Raw genomic sequence first — 23,335 nt, 5'->3', positions numbered from 1 at the left:
TAGGTTTTAGCGAATGAGGGAAGATCAGTAGAATATTGACAGACACTATGTCTACTCACGTACTCACCATTACTGACAAGAACATTTTTCTGATGTATTTAAAACACTGACACACTTTTACATTATGTTGTTAAACTGTAAGTCAGGAGCAGATTGTTAACATGGCTCCGTTCCACTTCAGGAGCAGCTTCCTTCAGAGGCTGGAATCTACAGGTCTGACTGAAATGAGACTGTCTGGTCTACGGAGGATTTTCCTATTTGTGTATCCAGCTCGTGCTCTTCAGCTCAGCCACACACTCATAGAGCACCTGTCTCCGGCGCTCTATGAATCCTGGGAGAGGTTTGTCCGAGAAGGATTCACCTGATGGATCCTTTGTTACTCGGGAATAGAAGGAGGCATTAGAAGGAGTCTCTGGAATGGAACGGCTCAGTCGTGCTTCAGGTGAAGCCTCTCAAGGAGTCAAACCCTGAAAAGAGACACATCTCATATTTCTTGCAGCTTAACCTGTTGGTTAGCAAACTATTATGTGTTTGATTCCAGTTTCTTATGTCTTCAATGTTTAACAGTCAACATTCAAACACATCATCACCACTTTGCGCTGAAGTAAAACTCTTTATTCCTGTTGCATCATTTGAACAACACACTATTTTAAACACACACACAATCATAAGAAATCCTTCAGGTTATGAATTTTCATTTATTTCAAGTCCCATCAGCAGAACTGCTCCAATCACGTTACATACATGAGACAAAACATTCCAAATTAAAACCATTTTCCTTGTGACTGGCAGAGAAGCTCGGTCACTGGTTCCACTGGTTTAACTGAAGCTGAGTAAAGCTCCAGAACTCGAATCAACTGAAACTCCCACGGACCCTGTGAGCAGCAGCAGCTAAACACTGCCCCCTACTGGCTGACATTCAATCTGCTGGAGGAGGGAAACAATTTGCTTCAACTTCTTGAAATAAAGTTCAACAATTAAAAGTCCAATAATTGATTTGAAATTTAAAGCTACAGCAGTTTCTCTTGTCATTTCCTGATGAATTCATAAAAGCATCTGAAGGTGTAACTAACTCACACTTTATTGCACATCTCATTTCTGTGGCAGCTTAAATCAAACATCTTTCTTCTACAGATTTCTTGACCTCTTCTTATCTTCACATGTCCATCTCCACACGTTGGACCAATCAGGTCCTGCGGTGTCCCCCCCTCCACTCTCAATGCGGCTCCATCTCGTGGCGTGTGAGTGCGGCGGGTAGCGTGCTCCCACAGGGGCCGTGGAAGTGGAACCTGGAACACATGTGGAGGAACGTTTGTCTGTGTTGATGCGACATGATGAGGATTTTATTGAGATGTATTTAAAAGCATAAAGGAAACCCACTTGAAGCGCATGGTGGCCGGCGTGTCCTCCATGTTGAACTCGGCCACGGGGACGCCGCGGGCCGCCACCTGAGGAGCAAACATGGCCGCTGGATACACGATGGACGAGGTACCAACCTGCAGGGGAAGAAATTACTAAAGTTAAATGTAAACTGAGAAGTGAGACCAAAGAAAAAGCTTTATTCCTTTATTTCCAGAAGATTTTCAAAGATAAAGTATTTACTTTAGGGTGATGGGGCCATTACTTTTCTAAAAATACTGTATTTAACAGTAGGAAATCAACTTATCAGTGAATGTTTTTATTGTTAAATGTAAATTATTGTAGAATCTCCAATGTGAGGCTCTTTCTTTATTTCCTCATCTTTCTCCCTCAGGTCCCCAATTAAGATTCAGTAATAAATCTCTGGAGTTTCCTTCTTTTAATGAAGCTAATGATCTGCAGATTAGAGCCATAAAAAAATCTAATCGTTATAAGTGGCCCTATTTAAAAACCCTTCATTAAAAATGGTTGTAAAGTCTTTGTCGCACACACACACACACACACAGACACACACACACTCACTCACCACGAGACACAGGTCACAGCTGTCCAGCACTTTCTCTGCCCGGCTGAGGACGTCAGAGTCGAGTGTTTCTCCAAACCAAACCACAGCTGGTCTCAGGAGACCGTGACAACCTGTCTGCTCACACCTGAAACACACACACACACACACACACACACACACACACACACAGAGACACAAACAGACAGTCAGATAACCTCATTTGAAAAGAGCAGAGCACTACCTCAGGTCACGAGTGAGTCTGTACCTGGGCAGCTGTAGAACTGGGATCTGGGCGTCGTGTGTTTCTGGGTCAGGAGCTCTGAAAAGAGAGATTAATAAACAAGTTAATTAAATTCACTTAACACAGATATTCCTGATTTCTGATGTGAGTATTTACTCAACTAAACAGGTACACATGCACATTTCAGATCTGTTTAAGGTAGTTTTAGGTAAGATATGATAATTTGCAGGCAATTCATCTGGTTTTTGACACTAAAAATATCACAAATAACCTAGTATGACGATATGGATATTAAGAAATCGAGTCCTCACATTTATCTGCGTTCACATCTGAGCATTTTTAACGTAACACACCTCCTGAACAAATTTACTAAAGAGACTGTGTCAATAGATTTTAATAAGACACAACGACGTCTGATCTAAATCCATCTGATGACTTCCTTCAGTTCCTCTTGCAGCTGGGTTGTAATCTAACAGTGGGACATTTGTCACAAGCATCAATTTGAAATGTCAGATACGTGACGCAGCGGCTTTGAAACTGACATTTCATTAGCGTCCCCGGTTTCCTCAGGTGTGGTTCGGCTCTCTGACACCTGACACACACCAGCGCTCTGTTGTCTCTGGCATTTGCAGCTCAGACGGATGTGATCAGTATCTCTGGGAAAACACATTTTCATGCTGTGGAGGAAAAGTGTGGAATTCACCGACCCACACCAGACTAAGCTCTTACCCTTTCCCCGCCAGCGCCGCACAGATGGGGCTCTTGTAATTAGCTGCTTCGTGACCACAGCTCATACAGCGGGTTCTGAACAGACTACCTGGTTTTACAGACATGACACAAGAGACAGATGAGTGCTGGAACATCCACTTGTTTGACTGGAGATAGAAATTAACCTCAAATTGTGCGATAAACTGACAAAGTCGAATTTGTTGATTCTTATTTGAGCAGAAGAAAGTCACTCTTTCCATCTCACCGTGGAGCTCCAGGATGTTTTGGGATCCAGAGCGGCGATGCAGCTCGTCGATGTTCTGGGTGATGACAGTGACTTCTCTCCCCTGCTGTGTGAGGCGCTGCTCACACTCGCTGATGGCCAGGTGGGCGGGGTTGGGATTCTTTGTGAGCATGACCTCGCGGCGGTAGTGATAAAACTCCCAAACACGAGAGGGATTCCGAGAGAAGGCCTCCGGGGTGGCGAGTTCCTGACACAGAAGAAAGGAGAAGAACAATGACGTGACTCCTGCAGGTTGAATGGTTTCATTACCGACACATGGACAAGTCAGCACAGAGGCATCTGAGAATGACTACGTCCTGATACGTCTTCAAGAATGTAATGAGGCCCCTGGTGATGTCATCCGGGCTATTTTTAAACTTTCAGAGCACTTTATAAGATTGTTTCTGAGATTTTTCAAAGAATACAGCGGAGAGGAGTCGACGTTTAGCTTCAGATGATCAGTCGGGAAAAAGATGACTCAGAATTCTACAAGGACATTTGTAATCTGATTTGTTGCAGTTTTTCCCTCAGTTGTTAAACTTTAATATCGCTCTGGGCTTTTTAATTAGCAACGTATACACAGTAAAAGATTTACACATGGATGAGGGCTTATAAAGGGTTAAAGGTGAAGTGGGTGCTCACCTGTGCTTGCCATTTCCTCCAGTAGCCCCCTGCTCCTCTGAAGGTGGGCACTCCACTCTCAGCACTCACCCCCGCTCCGGTCAGGATGGCGACCTTCTTGGCTTTGGAGAAAATCTCCCTGAACGCAGCCAGGTCTGAACATGAGAACCCAGCCAGACACAGGAGACATGTAAAATGACAGTTAACACGAGGTTCTGGTTCATGTGGTTTCAGAAAGAGGACGTGGACACACGTCTACCTGAACTGGGTCTGGCCATGTCTCGGCTGGCCCAGGGTTTTCTCAGGTGAGCATTCAGGTGGGAGGTGATCACGGCTCGACCGGTGAACTGTCGCACAATCATCAAGTTGTGGCAACTGGAGAGAACAAAGAACACAAAGAATGGACACAAGCTCTTCAAATGATTACAAGGAAGATTTTGACAGGGAGATGAACATTATGGTTTAAGAAGATTAATCTTTTTTTTTTTTACATTGAGATTTGCAGGTAAGTTGTTCAAAGCATAAAAAAACCTTTATTTACACGATTCAGTCCAGATTAAACGTAAGAGGCCCTAGAAGCTGCAGCAACAGAACAATATGGATGGTGTAAAACAGATAAAACAATAATGTTGAGATGATTTCAAAATTATTTTGAATTTGGGCTTGTTGTCATCTGAGGATCCAGGAGCGAACACCTCCATGATGGTGGAGGAATCTAAACTTCTTATTGTCGTGTTTATTCGGACCAACAAACCAATAGGAAACTTGGATCATGTGATGAAAGTGTTTGTGTAGCAGAATGAATGAGTCCAGCTTTGAGGAGGAAGCAGTGAATCTGACAAAGACTGTGAATCTCAGGTTTTAATAAAACTCATGTATTTATCTTTCATAACTTCAGTTTGACAAAGATGTGATCAGAAGAGTCAGGAAAAGGTTTTAATCCCATAAAGGTCACTGCAGCTTTGTAAAGCTCAGAGGTGAAGTCAGTTAGCATGAAGCTAACCTGCTATTTAACTTTACCTGCTAATCAAAGCTAATTTAAGTTGTGTTTAATTCAGTTATTCACTCATGTCACGGTCGTTGTGTTTCCTCACGCTAACGTGTGAAGTACGCTGCCCTCTGTTGTTGTTGTTATGCTAGCATTAAGCTAACAAGCTAACATGTGAAGTGAGGCCCTTCCTCTGTTGTTGTTGTTATGCTAGCATTAAGCTAACACGCTAGCTGGCTCTGGTACCCAGAGGCAGCAGCGACTCAAGCGGCTCCAGCAGCGTCTCATGTCGGTGTGGTGACAGTCCGTTCTGCCCCTGGTAGTTCTAACTCCCAGTTAATAGCCGGGTCCTGCTGTTTGTTATGTGAGTGTTGACTTTAAACTACCTGTTATTAGACGGAGCCCAGCTGGAACCACAGGACGTGCAGGAACCCGGAAGTAAAGTCGTAGGTTTGGGCTCTTCTCATTGGTGGATTGGTTTTGGCTGGCAGGATAGGAACCAATCAGGAGGAAGCAACGAGGTAAATAAACTGAGTTCATAAACGACGTGAGACCAGCAGAGAGAGCTCGAACTCCACAAACTGAAACATATCAGATTTAATATGATTATATGTAAAAAGAATAAAATACAACACAAAACTAAACTAAACGTGGACATCATTACATATTCACTTATGTTGATGTGATTTTACTGTCAAAAGAAAGAAGTTTGTGCCTGAAGAAGAACTTAGATCAGTTATTAATAAATAATACAGATATGTACATATTTAATTGGATCCTCTTCACTGATGATGGTGGAATGATGAGTCAGCGTGTTCTCATGCCCAAACTGCTCTGTGTGTAAATTACAGTTTAAATTGTACTTTAAGTTCATTAAGTAATAATTAACTTAACATGTCAGTAAATTTGTAAATTTTTTAATTGCTCACAAAAAAAACAACCCATTGCAGATTCAATTTAAAAGGGATTTAATTTATAAGCAATTAATGATTATTCTTATTATTCTGATGATTGTTACCTCAGTCATCATTTAATTATTTAGTCTGTAACTGGGTTGAGTTGAGTTGCACTGACTTATGCAATTTTGCTTCCAAATGGCCAAACTCTGGAATTCAAATCATGTTAAATTTACCGTAGTACAAAATAAATTAAGCAGCAGGTCTTTAATTTGAGAAGCAGGAACTTGAATATAGTTTATTAAATTTCCAAAATTGTTGTTGAATAATTTATTTAATTGTTTCTTAGTCAAAGGAAAGAACGAGAGTTCAGCTCATTATTTATAAAGATAATTTAAAACTATGAGGAGGTGAAGTGATGTGACATTGGCCACAGATAGGAGCTCCTCTCTCTCTCTCTCTCTCTCTCTCTCTCTCTCTCTCTCTCTCTCTCTCTCTTTCTTTCTCTTTCTTTCTCTCTCTCTGTCTCTCTCTGTGTGTGTCTCTCTCTCTCTCTCTCTCTCTCTCTCTCTCTCTCTCTCCCTCCCCCCCCTCTCTCTGCACCCCCCTCTCTTTCTGTCATTTTCTCTCCCTCCTCCACCACCATCACACTAGCCCCCCACCCCTCCCCCCTCCCTCACCGTCTGCCCGGTGCGGGTGCACGAGCGGCTGCCGCGGCGCCGAGCCTCCCTCAGTCCCGCCGGTTCGGTCTCCCCAGTGGACGCTGCCCGGCTGGCGGATGATGGCGGCGGCCCCGCAGGAGGAGGTGGACCGCAGACCGATCCGGAGGGTCCGCTCCAAGAGCGACACGCCTTACATCAGCGAGGCTCGGATCTCCCTGCACCTGGAGACAGGTAGGGCTCCCTCGGGCGCTGCTCGCCTCGTGTCTGGGTGCAGCAGCGGTGGGTTGTCGGTTCTCTCTCCATCGTGTGGTGACTGTTCCCCCGCAGCGGCAGCAGCGTGACTCCGGGCTTTCATTGTGCAGCTGTCGGTCCCACGGTGCTCGGCTGCAGCCCGGTGCACGGTGCCCGCACAGCTCGGCTTTTATTCCCACTCACCGCGTGATGTGCACGGTGTGCGGGACACGGTGTGCGGGACTCGGTGTGCGGGACTCGGTGTGCGGGGTAGATGGAGCCTTGTTCTCTCATCATGTGAGCGGATTGATTCCTGCTCCTCCAGCTGACTCCGCCTCGACGCTCGGCCGCAGTGAGATGTTGTGTGAACTTGGGCCTCCTCAGGCTCCTCATTTAAAATGCTGCCGTTATCATCTCTGGGTTAGCTTGGCTGTGGGGGGGCTGTGGGGGTGAGGTTTTGGGGAGGGGGGGAGGGGGTGCTGTTGCGGGGAGATAAGTTATTGCATCCTTTGTTGCCATGGTCACGAAGCCTGCATCACTGCATCATCATCATCAGCATCTGGATACGAGTTTACAGCCAGATGTGTCCTCGCCATCATCCTCCTTACAACTACACACACACACACACACACACACACACACTCACACACAAACACAATCTTGATTCTACTGATTTCTAGGAAACTTACTTAACTCAAACCATTGTTAGTACTTACCTGACACTTAAATCCTAACTTCAACCTTAACTCATCTTTAACTAAAACCTTGACTTCCCTTCATTGTTGACAAATTAACTAAATCGGTATCTCTATCCTTCACCATGACTTTTACATGTTTAACCTTAACTTAACCACAGTTTACATCTTAACTAACCTTAACCAGGAGCTCAGAAGTGATGTTTAACCTCATCAAGACCGGGCTCTGGTCCCCATGAGGTTCACTGGTCCTCACAAGATCAGTGTTTATAGTAGAAAAGGTCCTGAGGAAGTGACACAAACAATAGACACACACACACACACACACACACACAAACACACACACACACACACACACACACACACACACACACCACAGTTTAAGACTACAGGAGCTGTCCACTGCCCCTCGGTGCTGAAAAGGCCACCGAGCAGAATCAGGAGAACTCAGCCCGCAGGACTCACTCGGCATTTCTCCACTGATAGAAACATGAGAAACCTTTCCAGTATATTTATGAAACTGGGATTTGGCTAGCTGGTGTTTGACCCTCCCACAGAATGTGACAAATCCCAGTCACATGGTGTGTGCACCCTGGTAGAACAGAACTCTGTCTCACTGTTGTTCTGCTGCTTCGTGTTTAATTTGCTCTTTTTCACACCACTATTCCACGTTAGCCCTCATCACCTCCGTCATGAATCACTTTAAGTATTTGTACTCTTAATATACATAAACTACCTTGTGTTATTGTGTAGCTATACTTGTGTATGTGTTAAATCCAGCCACACATAATCTTAATGCGATCAGGACTTACTCACATGCTTGCTCCCTCTTTTAGCCTTGTCAGACCTTTATGACTCACGGTGTTCAGACCCACCTCCTCCTAATCCCCCCCCGCTGCCCTCTCTCTGGCCCTCCACTACCTTCCTCTCCATTTTGCTGCACCTCCCTCCTCCTCCTCCTCCTCCTCCTCCTCCTCCTCCTCCTCAGCTAATCTGGTAGCACAGTTTCTTTCTCTGAGCTTAGTAGCCGGATTTCTATCATCAGGCTTGAGCTTGAATCTGGAGGGGGGGGCGGGGGGGGGGGGCTGCTGGGTTACTTGCTAACCGAGCCGCTCCTGGCTATTGGCTGGAGACTGAGGCTGGCGTGGCATCACAGAGAATCTGACGGGCGCTGCCAGCTCTACCAGTAGAGGGATGGTTCTCACCTCTACCTCGAGCATGAAGCCCTGCTGTTTAATTTCCTCCCCCCCCTCCCCCCCTTGTCATTGCTTTAGTATAATCACATTTTGTTCTGTCACCAGTGAAACCATCCCCCCCCCACTCCCTCAAGTCCCATTGACTTCATAGCTGCTGATGTTGTTTTAGATAAATCCAGCCCACTCTGGTCTTTGGTGTGTGTCACTATTCATATGTGACAAATATCCACGTTGTCTTCAGTGTGCAGGTGTGTGTGTCTGTGTGTGTGTGTGTTAGTATGCACGCTTGCCCGGTGCATATGTGTGTGGGAGGCTCTAGTAAACATGAGTTTATCACCTCCTGTCCAAAATTAATAACTACCACAAACGAAAGCGTCTTTCAGGGACGTTCACATAACGTGTCGGGCTAAATATCACATTTGTAAAGAGGGACGTACCAGCACCAGTGGGGGGGGGGGGGGGGGGGAACCCAATAACTGCAGATCTTAACTGGGCAATTGTTTCTCTGCTCTGCTACAAGAATCCAGGTCAGCTCAGTGAGAGCTTAGTCCTCCTCACAGAGACCAATATGCAGGCAGCACCACGCTCTCACTGAAACACAGAGGGAGCTCTGACACAGACCTGAATGAGAGCGTGAGACAGAGGAGGCTCACGTGAGCGGAGGAGCAGGAAGAGTCGACGGAGGAGGCTTTTCGTTTGTGGCAGCGTAAAGACAGAGTGTTGGCTGTCGTCCACAGAATACGGTGGGAGCGGTGAAACACAAGCTGCCCCCCCCCCCCCCCACAGGCAGAGGAGTATTCTCCAGTCTCACACACCAGCCGGGCCGTGAGCAGCACGGTGCCAGAACCACTTGAGCAGAATAGAAGCAGCACGGGGGAGGAAGTGTGAGGGCTTTAAATGCAAAGGAGCACTTCCCACTCGCCTCACCGTCTCCCACCTATCACACAACCCCCCCCCCCCCCCCCCCAGGGAAGAACCTGATGTTTGTGCAGATTCAGATCACAGGCTGATAGACTGTGACATTTGGGAGATTGGATATTTTTTTAAATATTTTTCTTTAGAGATAATGCAGATATCTATTGTGAAGGTTGTTTATATCTAGAAACAGGTGAGGTCTTGTGCAGATCTGGATGATGATTCAGATTTCGGAGGTTGATCTTTATTCAGCTACTGTTCAGTAACTGTATTAGAGGATGATATGTATCTGCTGCAATACATGAAGGCTGCATGCGATCACCAGGACTCTGTCAGAAGAGATATTTTATATTAATAGGACCTGCCTTGTTAAATGAAGGATACATTGGAGGTGTTTGCTCTCTGAGTGTCCCTAGTTAGCTTTAATATTAGTTTATGAGTTCACTAATACTTTATAGATCAATTATAAGCACAGTTTGTATTTCATATGGCAACACGCTACATATTGTCCAGAACTGGAACACAACCTCAGTGAACTTGTTGCACTCAGCGATTTCACTGTTTGTCTAGAGAGATGATTCAGAGGCTCCAGATGAGATGATGCAAACGTTTCTCAAACTGCAGCGTTGCATTATGGGAGTCTGAGTGCAACTGTCTCTGGAGGGATTTCTGCCTCTCAGCCTGCAGATGCATTGGTCCCAGAGGGGAGTGGCAGAGCTGTTGATGATTAAGCTCATGACAGGAAGGTGTTTTCTACTACACGTCCCATTAGATCTGTTCTGTAAGTGTTTGGCACTTGGTGTTGGCTGCACAGAGGAGTGTGAACAGCCTGAAGTATCCGTCAAACAAACAAGTCACTAGACATTACAATTTAAAAACCCAAGGCTTATTGCTGCAGAGTTATTGGTTTGCAGAAATCAATGGATGTGTATTTAAATACCAAAACAAACACAAGCCAAAGCTTATTATCTGATTTTTATTACTTGAATAAATGAAATAGCTTCACAAATCCCATGTTTCTGTGGAGCTGTATTTTTCAGTTATAGTGTTGTGTAGTTGTGTTGTTGATTTACTGTTGTTGTTGCCTGCTGGGCTGAGCCTCTGTGCTGCAGCCTGTCTGGCAGCCTCCCCTCGGTACTTATCCCCCCCTGTGGTTGTTTCAAGTGTGTCCCCGCGATGCTCGTCCCCGGGTGCTTCAGCGGGGGGGGGGGGGGGGGGGTAAAGTCAAAACACACAATCAGGATCTGTTTTATTCAGAAACAGTGTTTGAGTGTGTGTCTGTACGGGTAAAGGCCACATATCAACACTGTGCAAACAAGAGAGGAGAGGGTGACTCATATCCCTGTGAAACGCCAAGTCTCTCACAAACACACACACATACACACACACACACACACACACATACACACTGCTGATCTGTCAGTTTGTATTCATTGCGCTCGCAGCGGGGGGGGGGGGGGCGGAGGTGGTTGCTGAGGAGCGGTGATGAGAGAAACTGTAGACAGAAGAGAAAACACTGACCGCCGTGTGACCTTTGACCCTCAGACTTCTCCTGTCGTATGACGTTATCAAGCTCGGCCCCCCCGATGGTCTGCTGTTGTGTTGATGTCAACACGTTTCTGGAAGGAAGAAGAAGAGGAAGGAGAAGAAGAAGAAGAAGACGAAGAAGAAGAAGAAGAAGAAGAAGAGGAAGAAGAAGAAGAAGAAGAAGAAGAAGAATATACAGATTCACACTTCATACAGTCGGAGCTCCACCTCAATGAGTCGTACTGTAGCCCAGGGGGACAAGTTCTTTCATCACACAAACACAAACACACACACTATAGTTTATTTGGACTCAGCACCACACACACACTGTTCTGCTGCCCCAAATACGAGGACATCAAATGTGGATTATTCCACCGCTAAAAATAGTCCCGACACAGATGCACAGTTTTCTCTGGTTCGTGTAACGCTTGTTCTCCGACGTCCAATTTTCAATAAGCTCACAAAAATGAAACTTTATATTTGTGAGCTTATTTCAAAGATTCACATCTTTAATGCGAGTCACAATTTTATCCAAAGTAACAGGATGTTTGATTTTTGTCGCCTGCATCAGATCCACGTTACACTGTTAATAACTTCCACTCCACTCTTCTTCTGGTTTATCCACTGGAAGTCAGAGGACGTGTCTTCAGCCTTCCTGCCTCTGTCGAGCGCTGGAGGAGCGATGCTGTGAAGTCAGAGATCAGAGAATGAGTCGATGCTCCTGCTGTGAAGCTAATTATCTACAAAACGCTTCATGCTTCTTCTCGTCCATCGTCTCCGCTGAGGCTACGGAATTCAAACAGTGAACTTCTCCTCAAGAATCTTAATCAGAGCTGCAGAGGCTGGACAGATGCACGGGTGTGAAAACAGAGACACATGCAGCAGAGTGATAGAGATGAAACGTCTGGATGAGTCTTGTTTCAGGCTCCAAACAGCAGGTCTCCATCTTTCTGTCTCAGCAGCAGCTCCTTCACGTTCTCACTAAATCTCCGTCAGCGGCGCAGCTTCAGTTCAGACCAGAATTAGCAGCAGTGTCATGGATGATTAATATTTTCTCACCTGACGCAGACATGTGGCCAGATGGGAGAAGAGGCTAATGTGTGATGGTCATCAGAAATAGACGGGGGGGGGGGGGGGGGTCAGTGGAGATATATCATAACGACAGTAACGACCAGGAGTTAATGATAATTAACTAAAGCAACATATTTGATGATGTTAGTTCATGTTTAATGAAAGTTCAGACATCAGGGCAGCGGGGGGGGAAATTGGATTTTATCTGTTTTGCTCGAAGCTTCATTTAGATTATTTTTATTATTTAGGATCTTTCCAGGAATCGATGTCGTGATGTTTTTGGTTTAATCCAAACATCTCACTGTGGTTCAGCATCTGCACAGAATCCAGCAGTGTTTTGACCCTTTGACCTTTTGAAGCTGCTCTGCAGTAATAACTCTGTCAGTTAGTTCAAGTCTGTAGCGTTTAGCTCAAAGGCCTCGTTTAAACACGAGTCTGACCCGTTAACTGTGGGTCGGGGGGGGGGGGGGCAGCAGGTAGCTTCTCCTCTTCCTCCTCGGTACCTGAGGTCTTCACATGAGGAGTGGGGTCAGTCTGGCTGCTGATTGGCTGCTCAGTTTGAGCAGGTTTGAGCCTCCTCTTCCTTTTGCACTTGATCTTGCAAACGATCTCCTCCTCAGTGTTGTGGGTGGTGGCAACATCAAGCCTTTGAGCCTGTTAAAGCCCTCACAAAGCCAATTCATTTGCCTGAAAAATAATAATGTTTAATAATAATAAATAATGAATCCTACCTGTCACTTACTGTGAAGACGACTGAAGCTGAAGGTCGTAGTTTGTGTGTGAAGAAGCGGGAACATGGATTTAATGATCAGCTTCAATGCTCCAGTCTCCTGCTCATTAGAGGAATCTGTCGAGCAGGGAGTTCGAGTGACTCACTACAATAGGACTGAGTACGAATCCCTTGAGAGACACGATCTGTGTGTTGATGTCTTTTCTGACACACAACAGACGCAGCGATGCAAAAGACAAAACTAATGTCACAGGATGAAGGTTTCTGTGATTGTGTTTCTGCGTTGTTCACGTGTGAAAGGAAAACTCCAGAGATTGTTTACAACCACTTCTGTGGACATCCTGCGGAGGTCATGTCTGAAATCAGCTTTAGGGACGTCCCGCACTTTGATTCTGCCGTGGCCCTGAAGGTCAAAGGTGGTTTGAAACCCTAGGTGGCCTCATCGGCTGTGGTCAACCCATACCGTCTTTCTTACTGACTCGAACACTGTCCTGAGTTAATCTGTGATAACCATGCAACCTGTTCTCTGACTCTTTCATCTCCTGATACACAACCTTGTTGTTGGAGTTTGAAAAGCCTCCATGAGTCATTGTGTGCAGGAGAAGGGAACGTGCAGCGTGTGCTTCTGATCTCAGTGTTCAAATCCATGAACGTCAACACACACACAGTGACACGAAGTGAGTAAACAGCCCCGAGTGACAACACAAGCTTTGTGTGTCTGTGTTTTAACAGGAAGTAGAAAACAGCGAGAGGTGTTTGTGATCAGAGTCGACTCCTCCTCCTCCTCCTCCTCATCGGTCTTCATCCTCCCTGCAGCTCAGAGTCTCCTCCTCCTCATCGGTCTTCATCCTCCCTGCAGCTCAGAGTCTCTCACTGTCTCACACATGAGGTCATTTCATTCACATCTCCTGTAAGTGAGCCCCACCTGCAGGGGGATGCTTGTAACTGCAGGTGGTGGCCCTTTATTCCCTGCTTCATCATCATCTCTCCAGATTCAGCCTCTTTTTGATCTGTTGCCTCTCGGAGCTTCTTATCTTGTCTTGTTTTATCGCTGCCTCGGCCTGCAGAGTATTTCCTACTAAACAACTCAGCCCTCCGGGTACATGTACTGTGTCTACAGTCATATTACTCTGTTCTGGCCTCCAGTGAAGTACAGGGTGGATTTTATCTCTAAATCCCTGACTGTTCACCTCACTGCTGTGTGTTCATGTCCCATCAAACAACGACTGGATTACACTGCAGGTAACAACTGGTTTTACTGAGCTCGGTTTAGACAGTTTTTCCCATCATGCACCTGCAACATGGAACAAACAGACCAACCTAAAGCTCAACTCGTTTTACCCTCAGACAAATATGTTATCCCAATGTCAGTTTTTAGTTTTCTAACTTTACATTTTTAATTTGTTTCTTAATATCTGTTATTTAAAATCTTAAAATTCTAAATCTCCCGGTTGCTTCGATCTGATTGGTTCCCACCGTGAGTCCAACCCACTAAACTGAGCTATGATTGGTTGAATCTGAGTCGGCGATAAGTTACTGTTAGATAAAGGACTCTGGGACCGGAAGTAATTTTTTTCCCATCATAATACAAAAAGGCATTACGACCTGCAGCCCACTCAGAGATATGTGGAATAAACTAAAATGAGTTCATTCCACAGTTAAAATATTGTGTTTTTAATGAGCAGCCATGTAGTACATATGATGCACTGGAGATGTTGTAGTACTTTTTCTACCTGCTCCAGTTTGTTAGATTTTTCAAATATATCAAAATTAATATTTATGATCCAGTGTCGTGATGATCGCTTTCTCATTTAGATAGATAGATAGATAGATAGATAGATAAATGGATAAACCGATAGATACATAAATAAATAGTTATATATTTTATTGATCCTGATGATAATAACTATATTATGCTTATTGGTAAGTCTGTGTTTATTGTTTTATGTGGCTGGATAAGTTACCAATGAGGACAAAATAAAGCTGTATTATTTTTTCATTTATTCATGACTTAGTATGGATGAATACAATTAGGGCATCGTGGTAAAAAACATAAATAAAAAAACGATATATTTCAAATAGCTTTTCTGCACTTCTACGTTTCAATCATGCTTTTATTTTGTGAGTTGTAACCGGAAGCTCATTTGAAAATGGCCGCCTTGTGGTCAGTGGACAGGATCAGCTGCTAGATTCTAGCAGCTAGAACCTCCTCCTCCTCCACCTCCTCCTTCTCATCGTCCTCCTCCTCGGGTCCAGTCCTCATCCCCAGCCCCAACATGGCGGGTCGTGGAGCCGTCGCCCTGTGTCCACGGTCCGGGTCCGGGTCCAGGTTCGGGCCCGGGTCCACCACCGACCCCCTGCATGCAGCGCAGCCCGCGTCCGAGCAGCTCAAACCGCAGAGGAGGAGGAGGAGATGTTTCCTCCTGACCAGGACCAGGAGCCGCCGCAGCCCGGAGGAGCCGCCGCGGGACTCAGGGCGCCCGCCCCCCGTCAACAACAACAACAACAACGGGCCCTTCATCCTCCACTGTCACATCGGGAAGGAGATCAAGCACATCTGCAGCAACTGCCGGGGAGCGGAGCCGCTGGACGGTCAGTTCACTGAGCCTGGAAGGGGGGGGGGGGAGGAGGAAGAGGAGGAAGAGGAGGGAGAGCCGCTCTCCGATCAGCTGCTACGGCTCCTTCACGCTGACTGAACCAGAGCAGTGGTCATCCTACCTGGTTTATCTGCAGCAGAGCAGAAGTGGAGCTTCTCACTTTGGAGATAAATGTCTGAAGAGGATGTGATTCTGTGAAAGTTTAGAAAACACACGTTAATAAATTAATCTGACGACACACGAGCTGCAAAAAGTCACAAATTGATGCAAATTGCGAAAACGACAACGGAAATGTTTCCATTGGATCTAAACACACTTTATGAAGTGTGTTTGTGTGTCTGCGTGTGTCGTCACATTCATTTGCACGTGTTCACGACGCCACATCTCAGAAACACCTTGTGTTATTCATTTGTATTCAAAGATGAGATGATTATTGATTTTGGAAGTGGAGATCAGAGTGAACTCATGTTCCTGTGACACGTTGTCTCAGAATCACCTCCAGAGGATCTTTAACTTAGACTGGTGGGTTCAGGATCAGGACAGGGCAGTCGCTGGTGGTTGTTATATGTTGTTGTTGTTGTTGTTGTTGTTGAAAAGGCTTCTTCTCCTCCTCGTTTGGAGTCTCATGTCAAACAGAACCATTTTGTAGATAATGAGAAAACGTGCAATGTTCGAGTGCTCTGGGTGTAAAACGATCTCCAGTGTGATTAATGTCCAACACGTCCCCGTGGAGCCGAGGGAATAACTCCTCAGAGACTCAAAGATAAAGATGAAGTGTGTTCACGTAGATTCACTGTCACACAAACTGATGTGTTGTGTTGTTCCTCTTCGTCCTGAGGCTCCTCTTCATCGTTCCCTCGGTGAAGCTTCTCTCTGGGAGAACGTGTATCTCCAAAGTTATTTTATCCTTAACTGTGGATTCAAGAAACCTTTAAATCAGAGTTCTTCACTTCCACTGGTTTCATTGTTTAGTGGGAACCTCTAAACGTAGAGAGACCTTCAAAGTGAATTAGATGAAACCATCAACCACCGTCCCTCGTTAAGTTTGTCTCCAGTGAAATTTATCGTTGACCTGGATTGATTTCATGTGACTGATAAGGAGTCACCGGGGGGGGTTGTGGGACGTCTCTACAGGAGGAGGAGGAGGAGGAGGAGGAGGAGGTCTCAGCCTCCTGATCTGTGACGGCTTCAACTGCTGCCTGATATTTTCTTTACTCATAAACCTCCTGGATGTTTTCTCATTATCCAGGAGGAGATTAATTGTGTTATCATTTCATCTATAAATGTCCATAAATCAGAGAAATATGCACTTTCAACACTTAAACCCTCCTTTATGAAGCGTCTGTAGCAGAGGTCGACAGTGACTCTGTGTGTCTGTTGTTCACCTGCTCGTGACTGATGTTGACTGGTTGTGTGTTTTCCAGCCGAGGAGGTGGAGCGGTTGGCCGCGATGCGTTCTGATTCGCTGGTGCCCGGCACGCACACGCCCCCCATCCGCCGGAGGAGCAAGTTTGCCAACCTGGGCCGTCTGTTCAAACCCTGGAAATGGAGGAAGAAGAAGAGTGAGAAGTTCAAGCAGACGTCTGCAGGTGAGAGAACAGCCCCCCCACGCCCCCCCGCAGTCATCAGTGTAGCTCACATCTCCGAGGACAGATGAATGTCTCCATGTGGCACCTAGCAACAGCAGCACTGATGGATGGGAGCACAGAGGTGCTGCAGAGCGGGGGGGGGGGGGGGGTTATGAAAGATGGGTGGAACAGCAGCAGGCCTCAGGTCAGCTGAGCATCAGCCCTGTTGCTGCTCTGGGTTCAACACGAGGAAATAACTCATCTCCTTTAGTCGTCTACTTGTCAGCAGGCAGAAAACAATCTGTCCAAAGAGAATAATCATTAGGGGGGGGGGGGCGAGAGGCTTCCTGCGGCCGAGCTGTTCCCTCAGCTGTCACAGCCCCCCCAGGGCTTTTATTTACTTCCTGCTGAAAGCTGCCTCCTCACAGTACACACATATATATATACAAGTATACACACATATATACAAGTATCCACAGCTCACATAGTCATTTCATCTCTAGACTGTTTCCATAGTTCAGTCAAAGTCCATTAAATTGTCTATGATTCATTTTTATTGGGACTGGGATGGAAACACTGCTCCCAGCAAAACAAATAAAAAGATGAAACTAACAAATGTAAAAACACACATCATGTTGACGACCTTGTTTATGTGACATCACTTCCTGTCTGCTCCCTCAGTGCTGGAGAGGAAGATGTCCACGCGTCAGAGCCGGGAGGAGCTGATCAAGAAAGGAGTTCTGATGGAGGTTTATGAGAAAGGTGAGAAGACGTGGGACAGTAAATATGTGAAGTTGTTTGTGAACTTTTCTTGTTAGTTAGGAAGGAAGGATGAAAGAAGGAGAACAGATTCTTGATGCTCTGTCTGGTTGTGTCTCCTCCTGCAGGTCGGACGTCTCCCTCCATACGAGAGGAGGAGCAGATGGAGAACGGTCGCTCCCCGGAGCTGTCGGAGTCTGAAGGGACGGAGCAGATGGACGGAGCCTCAGCTGAAGGTCGGAGGACGCAGCGTCCGTCCACTTCATCGTCTCATCTGGAGCTGGAGCCTCTGACTGACGTTGTTCCTCTCCTCAGGTTCCCTGGACTTTCCGATGGCCAATGACGGTGCGTGTCCACAGGACCACGCCCAGAAACCCAGCCAGGCTCCGCCCACTAAGAAGTCGGCTGTGTGTCATGCTAACGGCGCCGAGTCGCCGCTCTGCAGACCGCTACACAAACAACCTCCTGTGCCGCCGCCCAAACCCTTCACCAGGCTGCCCAATCACCTCACAGGTGATCACATGACCGGTGCTCCTTCACACGTCACTCGACCCTCACGCACTCGTCTGACCCTCTCTCTTCCTCCCTCTCGCTGCAGACGGCGCCCCGGTCAAGCTGCCATGTATGTCGGGGAAGTTGTCTTCTCCTCCTCTACCTCCAAAGAAGCTCATGATCTCCGTGCCGGCCGGGAGCATGGAGCCGTCCTCACTCGCCTTCCAGAAGTGCCCCGCCCCTCACGGCCACACGGCGCTGGGGGGGCACTCGCTGCAGTACGGGACGCTGCCCGCCGCTCTGCACCCCCCCCGTCGCATCATCGAGGAGCTCAACAAGACGCTGGCGCTCACCATGCAGAGGTTTGAGAGGTGAGGATCACATGGTTCCTGCCTTAATATGAAGTTTTCTGTCAGTTTCTGTTCACGTTTATTTTTACAACCATCATTTATCGCAGCTTTGATTCTGCTTTCTAACTTCCTGACTCTCTGTTCACTGGCACTTTTCACTCCATCACAACTTCAATACTCGGCTCACGGCGCAATGACCTCTCACCTCTCACCTTTGACCTTTGACCTTTGACCCCGGCCTGCAGCTCCCTGATGCACACTGCCCCCACGATGATGAACGAGTGCGACAGCGATAAAGAGAACCTCCCAAACGAGACGGACTACGAGGAGCTGCCGGGGATGTACAAGGACGAGGAGGACGAGGACGAGGAAGAAGAAGAAGATGATGAAGAGGAGGAGGAGGATGAAGATGACGAGGAAGACGAGGATGAGTCAATGTTTACAAGTAGGTGTCATTCTTTCCCTGAAGTGTTTTATACTTCAGGTGTTTCTCACTAAGCCTGAGTTTTGACCTTTTTATAATGTAGCCAGGAATTTATCATAATACATATATTTATTTGCACCAGTAATACACAGGACACATAAATGTACCTCAAGAAAAGTAGAGGGTTAGGACTCCAGTGTTTTTATTTATTAACAATAATAAACCGTATTCATGCAGCACTAGTAATTTAGTCAAAGTTTCAAACTAATCCAGTAGCTTGTTGGTAAATTGAGAACAGGAACCACTAATCATTTCACAGTCAGACTTTAAAAAACCTTTATATCCATAATCCAAATTGATCAGAACCTGGTTCTGCCTGACGCTGCCTGGTCGCTTTAAACACCCTGAAATAAAACAAATTAAAATATGAACAGAAGACTTAAATAAACCAACGTTTAAATTTGTACAAGAAGAAAATCTACAAAGCTTCACGCGATGGTTTGATATTAACAAATCCTCTGTTTGTGTTTCCGTGCGGTCGCTGCAGGCGCGCTCGCCATGAAGGTTTTACGAAAGGACTCGCTGGCCATCAAGCTGGGAAACCGCCCGTCCAAGAGGGAGCTGGAGGAGAAGAACATCCTGCCGCTGCAGTCCGACCAGGAGAGGATCCACTTCCGCCAGCAGACGGCCACCAAACTGACCAGGTGAGCGGCCGGAGCAGCACCGAGCGGGTCGAGGTGTCAAGGGCACAGAGTCCCAGAGGCACCGAGTCCCAGAGGCAGCGAGTCACTGAGTCACTGAGTCCCAGAGGCAGCGAGTCCCAGAGGCAGCGAGTCCCAGAGGCACAGAGTCCCAGAGGCACCGAGTCACAGAGGCAGCGAGTCACAGAGGCAGCGAGTCCCAGAGGCAGCGAGTCCCAGAGGCAGCGAGTCACAGAGTCACAGAGTCACAGAGGCAGCGAGTCACAGAGGCAGCGAGTCACAGAGGCAGCGAGTCACAGAGGCACCGAGTCCCAGAGGCAGCGAGTCACAGAGGCAGCGAGTCACAGAGTCACAGAGTCCCAGAGGCAGCGAGTCCCAGAGGCACTGAGTCCCAGAGGCACTGAGTCCCAGAGGCAGCGAGTCCCAGAGGCAGCGAGTCCCAGAGGCAGCGAGTCACAGAGTCACCGAGTCCCAGAGGCACCGAGTCCCAGAGGCAGCGAGTCACAGAGGCAGCGAGTCACAGAGTCACAGAGTCCCAGAGGCAGCGAGTCACAGAGTCACAGAGTCCCAGAGGCAGCGAGGCACCGAGTCCCAGAGGCAGCGAGTCACAGAGGCAGCGAGTCACAGAGTCACAGAGGCAGCGAGTCACAGAGGCAGCGAGTCACAGAGGCAGCGAGTCACAGAGGCAGCGAGTCACAGAGTCACAGAGTCACAGAGGCAGCGAGTCACAGAGTCACAGAGGCACAGAGGCACCGAGTCCCAGAGGCAGCGAGTCACAGAGGCAGCGAGTCACAGAGGCAGCGAGTCACAGAGGCAGCGAGTCACAGAGTCACAGAGGCAGCGAGTCACAGAGTCACCGAGTCACAGAGGCACCGAGTCCCAGAGGCAGCGAGTCACAGAGGCAGCGAGTCACAGAGGCACCGAGTCCCAGAGGCAGCGAGTCACAGAGTCACAGAGGCAGCGAGTCACAGAGTCACAGAGGCAGCGAGTCACTGAGTCACAGAGGCAGCGAGTCCCAGAGTCACAGAGGCAGCGAGTCACAGAGTCACAGAGTCACAGAGGCAGCGAGTCACAGAGTCACAGAGGCAGCGAGTCACAGAGTCACAGAGTCACCGAGTCACAGAGGCAGCATCCTGTGACAGAGTGAGACGACCTCACGCTGGCCTTGTGTTACTGAGACAGACGTGACCAGGCTGCTAAAGAGGAGAGGATGGAGGGAGGGAGGATGGAGGGAGGATGGGAGGAGGCAGAGCTGAGAGGAGGAGAGATTACAGCTGGAGAAGTTAGGAGTCTCCAAATTATTGAGTTTTTACTTCTAGATTGAAAATCTAAATTTAGCTCATTGAACCAGCGCAACCTTAAATATTAGCAATTGTATGATTAAAATATTCCAGTGCAGTAAATTCAGTAAACTCATCTTTTCTGTTCAACAGTAAAAACCACCTTTTTGCCTAAAGATGAAAACATAACAGTCATGTTTGTGTTTTCCTTGGTTCAGGCGGTTGAGTCAGAGGCCGACGGTCGAGGAGCTGGAGCAGAGAAACATCCTCAAACGTAAAGTCACGTTTCAAACAGATTCAATATTATAATAAAGAGAAGATGTCGATCCTCAGGGTTCGTGATGGAGTTTCTTTTTCTGTCGTTGTCTGCAGCTCGAAATGATCTGGAGGAGCAGGAGGAGAAGAGAGAGATCAAGAGACACTTGTCCAAGAAGGTGAGACAGAGGAGACAGAGCAGTGGAAGAGACGATGACAGTTTTCTACAGTTTTCTCTCTGAAGATATTAACAAATAGTGAAAAGCTTTGGCAATAATTTGGTTGGAAATGAGGCCATAAGACTGAAAACAGAATTTTGTTATAATGAAAAGACACGTTGGTGCAGTCTTGATCAATTTCAACCTTTTTGTTTGTGTTGAAATAATCAGACACATGAGCTCCAGTATAAGACGAGTGTGATATCCAGACACAAGTCTCTGTGTTAATGATGAGTTCTTATTGGACATTAACCCCCCCCCCCCCCCCCCCCCTCTCTCCTCCTCCTCAGCTCAGCCAGAGGCCGACAGTCGAGGAGCTGAGAGAAGCAAAGATCCTCATTCGCTTCAGTGACTACGTGGAGGTCGCCGAGGCTCAGGACTACGACCGGAGAGCCGACAAGCCGTGGACCCGGCTCACCGCTGCTGATAAGGTCCCAATCTGAAGCTGTCTGTTACACACACACACACAGACACACACTATACTGTTTGTAAAAATATGTGTTTGTGTGTTTTCAGGCTGCCATTAGAAAAGAGTTAAACGAGTTCAAAAGCACAGAGATGGAGGTGCACGAGTCGAGCAGACATCTGACCAGGTGAGACCATGTGACACGATACTGCCCCCAGAGGCTGTGGAGCTCATCACACGTCTGATAGTAACAATGTGAATATATATATATAAAGTTTTTTCCTGAGGATTGATGTTAAATCCAAAGGCTTAATTCCAGAGACTTTGAATAAAGACATGACAGCTCCCACAAGTGAAGCTTCTCTCAGAGTTGGTTTCTAAAAGGATGTAGGTCTCATCATCTTCTGTATTTTCTAGTGTTTGTGTTTTTAATCGTACGAGTTGAGTTAAATTTAAGTTGATGTTCTTCCCTGTGAGCCGAACTTAATATTTTCCCAATCCATCAGTTGTTTGTTGAGTTATTTCACAACTTTTAACACTGTGTTCCTCTGACTGTTTTTCTTCCTGCAGGTTTCACCGACCTTGAACCGGCCCAGTCGACCTCAGCCACGTCTTTCCAGCTCACACAGCTTCTCGCTGCCCTCGTGCTGATGCCTGCGACCTTCTCCAGCCACAGAGTCAAACTGACGGGACTCAACACAACAGGAGTTTGAGGCGTCGCAGGAAATGGACAAAACAAGACTTTCTGGAGAGTTTGTCTTTTGGCTGACGTCTCCTCTCGGTGGAGATTTTACAGACCTCTTGATATTCAAAGGCTTCTAACTGTAATTTTTTTTATGATGAAGAGATGGAGACACGTTTACTTTGCAGCACTTTGGTTTTTGAACAAAACCTCCGGAGGTCAAACTGAATCTGTGCCAATGTCAAGGATGTGAACAGTCGCAGGACTTATTTTTTAACACTGGGATTGTTTTCTTGCCTTTCACCTTGTGCTCACTCTCCATCTTTACCGGTTGAACCCACAGATCACATCTCACGTATCGTTTCTCATTTTGCCAACAGAATAAAACTCGAGCAGCAGCTTGAGCTGTTTGTGCAGCTGGAGCCAAAACGTCCTAAGATCCTTATCAACGTCCTAGAATTACTTCCTCAAAGTCTGTAACAGTAAAAACTTATAAATCTCCAGATTCACTCACATCAATCAACTCAGCAATAACTTCAGATCCTCTCCTGAGCTCCTCTGTCGATGAGTTCAGGGGCTCAGACGCTTTCCAGACTCCAAACTCCAGATTTAGACCAAAGCGACTTGGCGAGCTGCCGGGGTCGTGACCTTGAAACCTTCCCAGAGCGACTGCGTCACGGTGCCTAGTCGAGTCTGAAGGGATTCAGAAATTGCCAAATTCACTTGTTTCCATTTGATGCAGAATATTATCTGTAGACACAGTAAAACGTTTCAGAGCAAGGAAGTGGCAACAAGGAAACTTTTAACTTAGTAAATAATAACAAAATAATGAAAACCTGCCACTTTACTCTTTGTTTGTTTTAATCGTTCAGTCGATAATGGGTCCATGATTTATGATTTGACATTGTAGAGAAG

At 46.8% G+C, this 23,335-nt stretch overlaps 2 protein-coding genes across 2 annotated transcripts; one reads left to right on the top strand and one right to left on the bottom strand.

Annotated features, from left to right (window-relative positions):
* Window positions 1-678: 678 nt before the first annotated feature.
* LOC128447964 (NAD-dependent protein deacylase sirtuin-5, mitochondrial) lies at window positions 679-5,248 on the bottom strand. Its single transcript, XM_053430437.1, has 9 exons — window positions 5,152-5,248; window positions 4,037-4,152; window positions 3,799-3,932; window positions 3,139-3,364; window positions 2,895-2,982; window positions 2,190-2,243; window positions 1,946-2,069; window positions 1,381-1,496; window positions 679-1,289 (listed from the first exon to the last, which is right to left on the bottom strand). The coding sequence occupies exons 2-9, from the start codon at window positions 4,137-4,139 to the stop codon at window positions 1,217-1,219; spliced, it is 918 nt and encodes a 305-aa protein (XP_053286412.1). The 5' UTR covers window positions 4,140-4,152; window positions 5,152-5,248; the 3' UTR covers window positions 679-1,216.
* An 11,472-nt stretch (window positions 5,249-16,720) lies between these two features.
* On the top strand, window positions 16,721-23,323 carry LOC128448561 (phosphatase and actin regulator 1-like). Its single transcript, XM_053431264.1, is given in 12 exon segments — window positions 16,721-16,874; window positions 17,535-17,615; window positions 17,741-17,848; window positions 17,928-18,202; window positions 18,204-18,475; window positions 18,700-18,899; window positions 19,426-19,582; window positions 21,078-21,133; window positions 21,232-21,293; window positions 21,623-21,763; window positions 21,849-21,925; window positions 22,309-23,323. Coding segments are annotated over 12 exon segments (1,584 nt in total). The 5' UTR covers window positions 16,721-16,735; the 3' UTR covers window positions 22,325-23,323.
* Window positions 23,324-23,335: the final 12 nt, after the last annotated feature.

This window comes from Pleuronectes platessa, chromosome 9, assembly GCF_947347685.1.
Source record: "Pleuronectes platessa chromosome 9, fPlePla1.1, whole genome shotgun sequence".
Lineage (NCBI taxonomy): Eukaryota > Metazoa > Chordata > Actinopteri > Pleuronectiformes > Pleuronectidae > Pleuronectes > Pleuronectes platessa.
The sequence above is the reverse complement of the archived record's forward strand: the minus strand, read 5'-3'. Positions and strand labels throughout refer to the sequence as shown.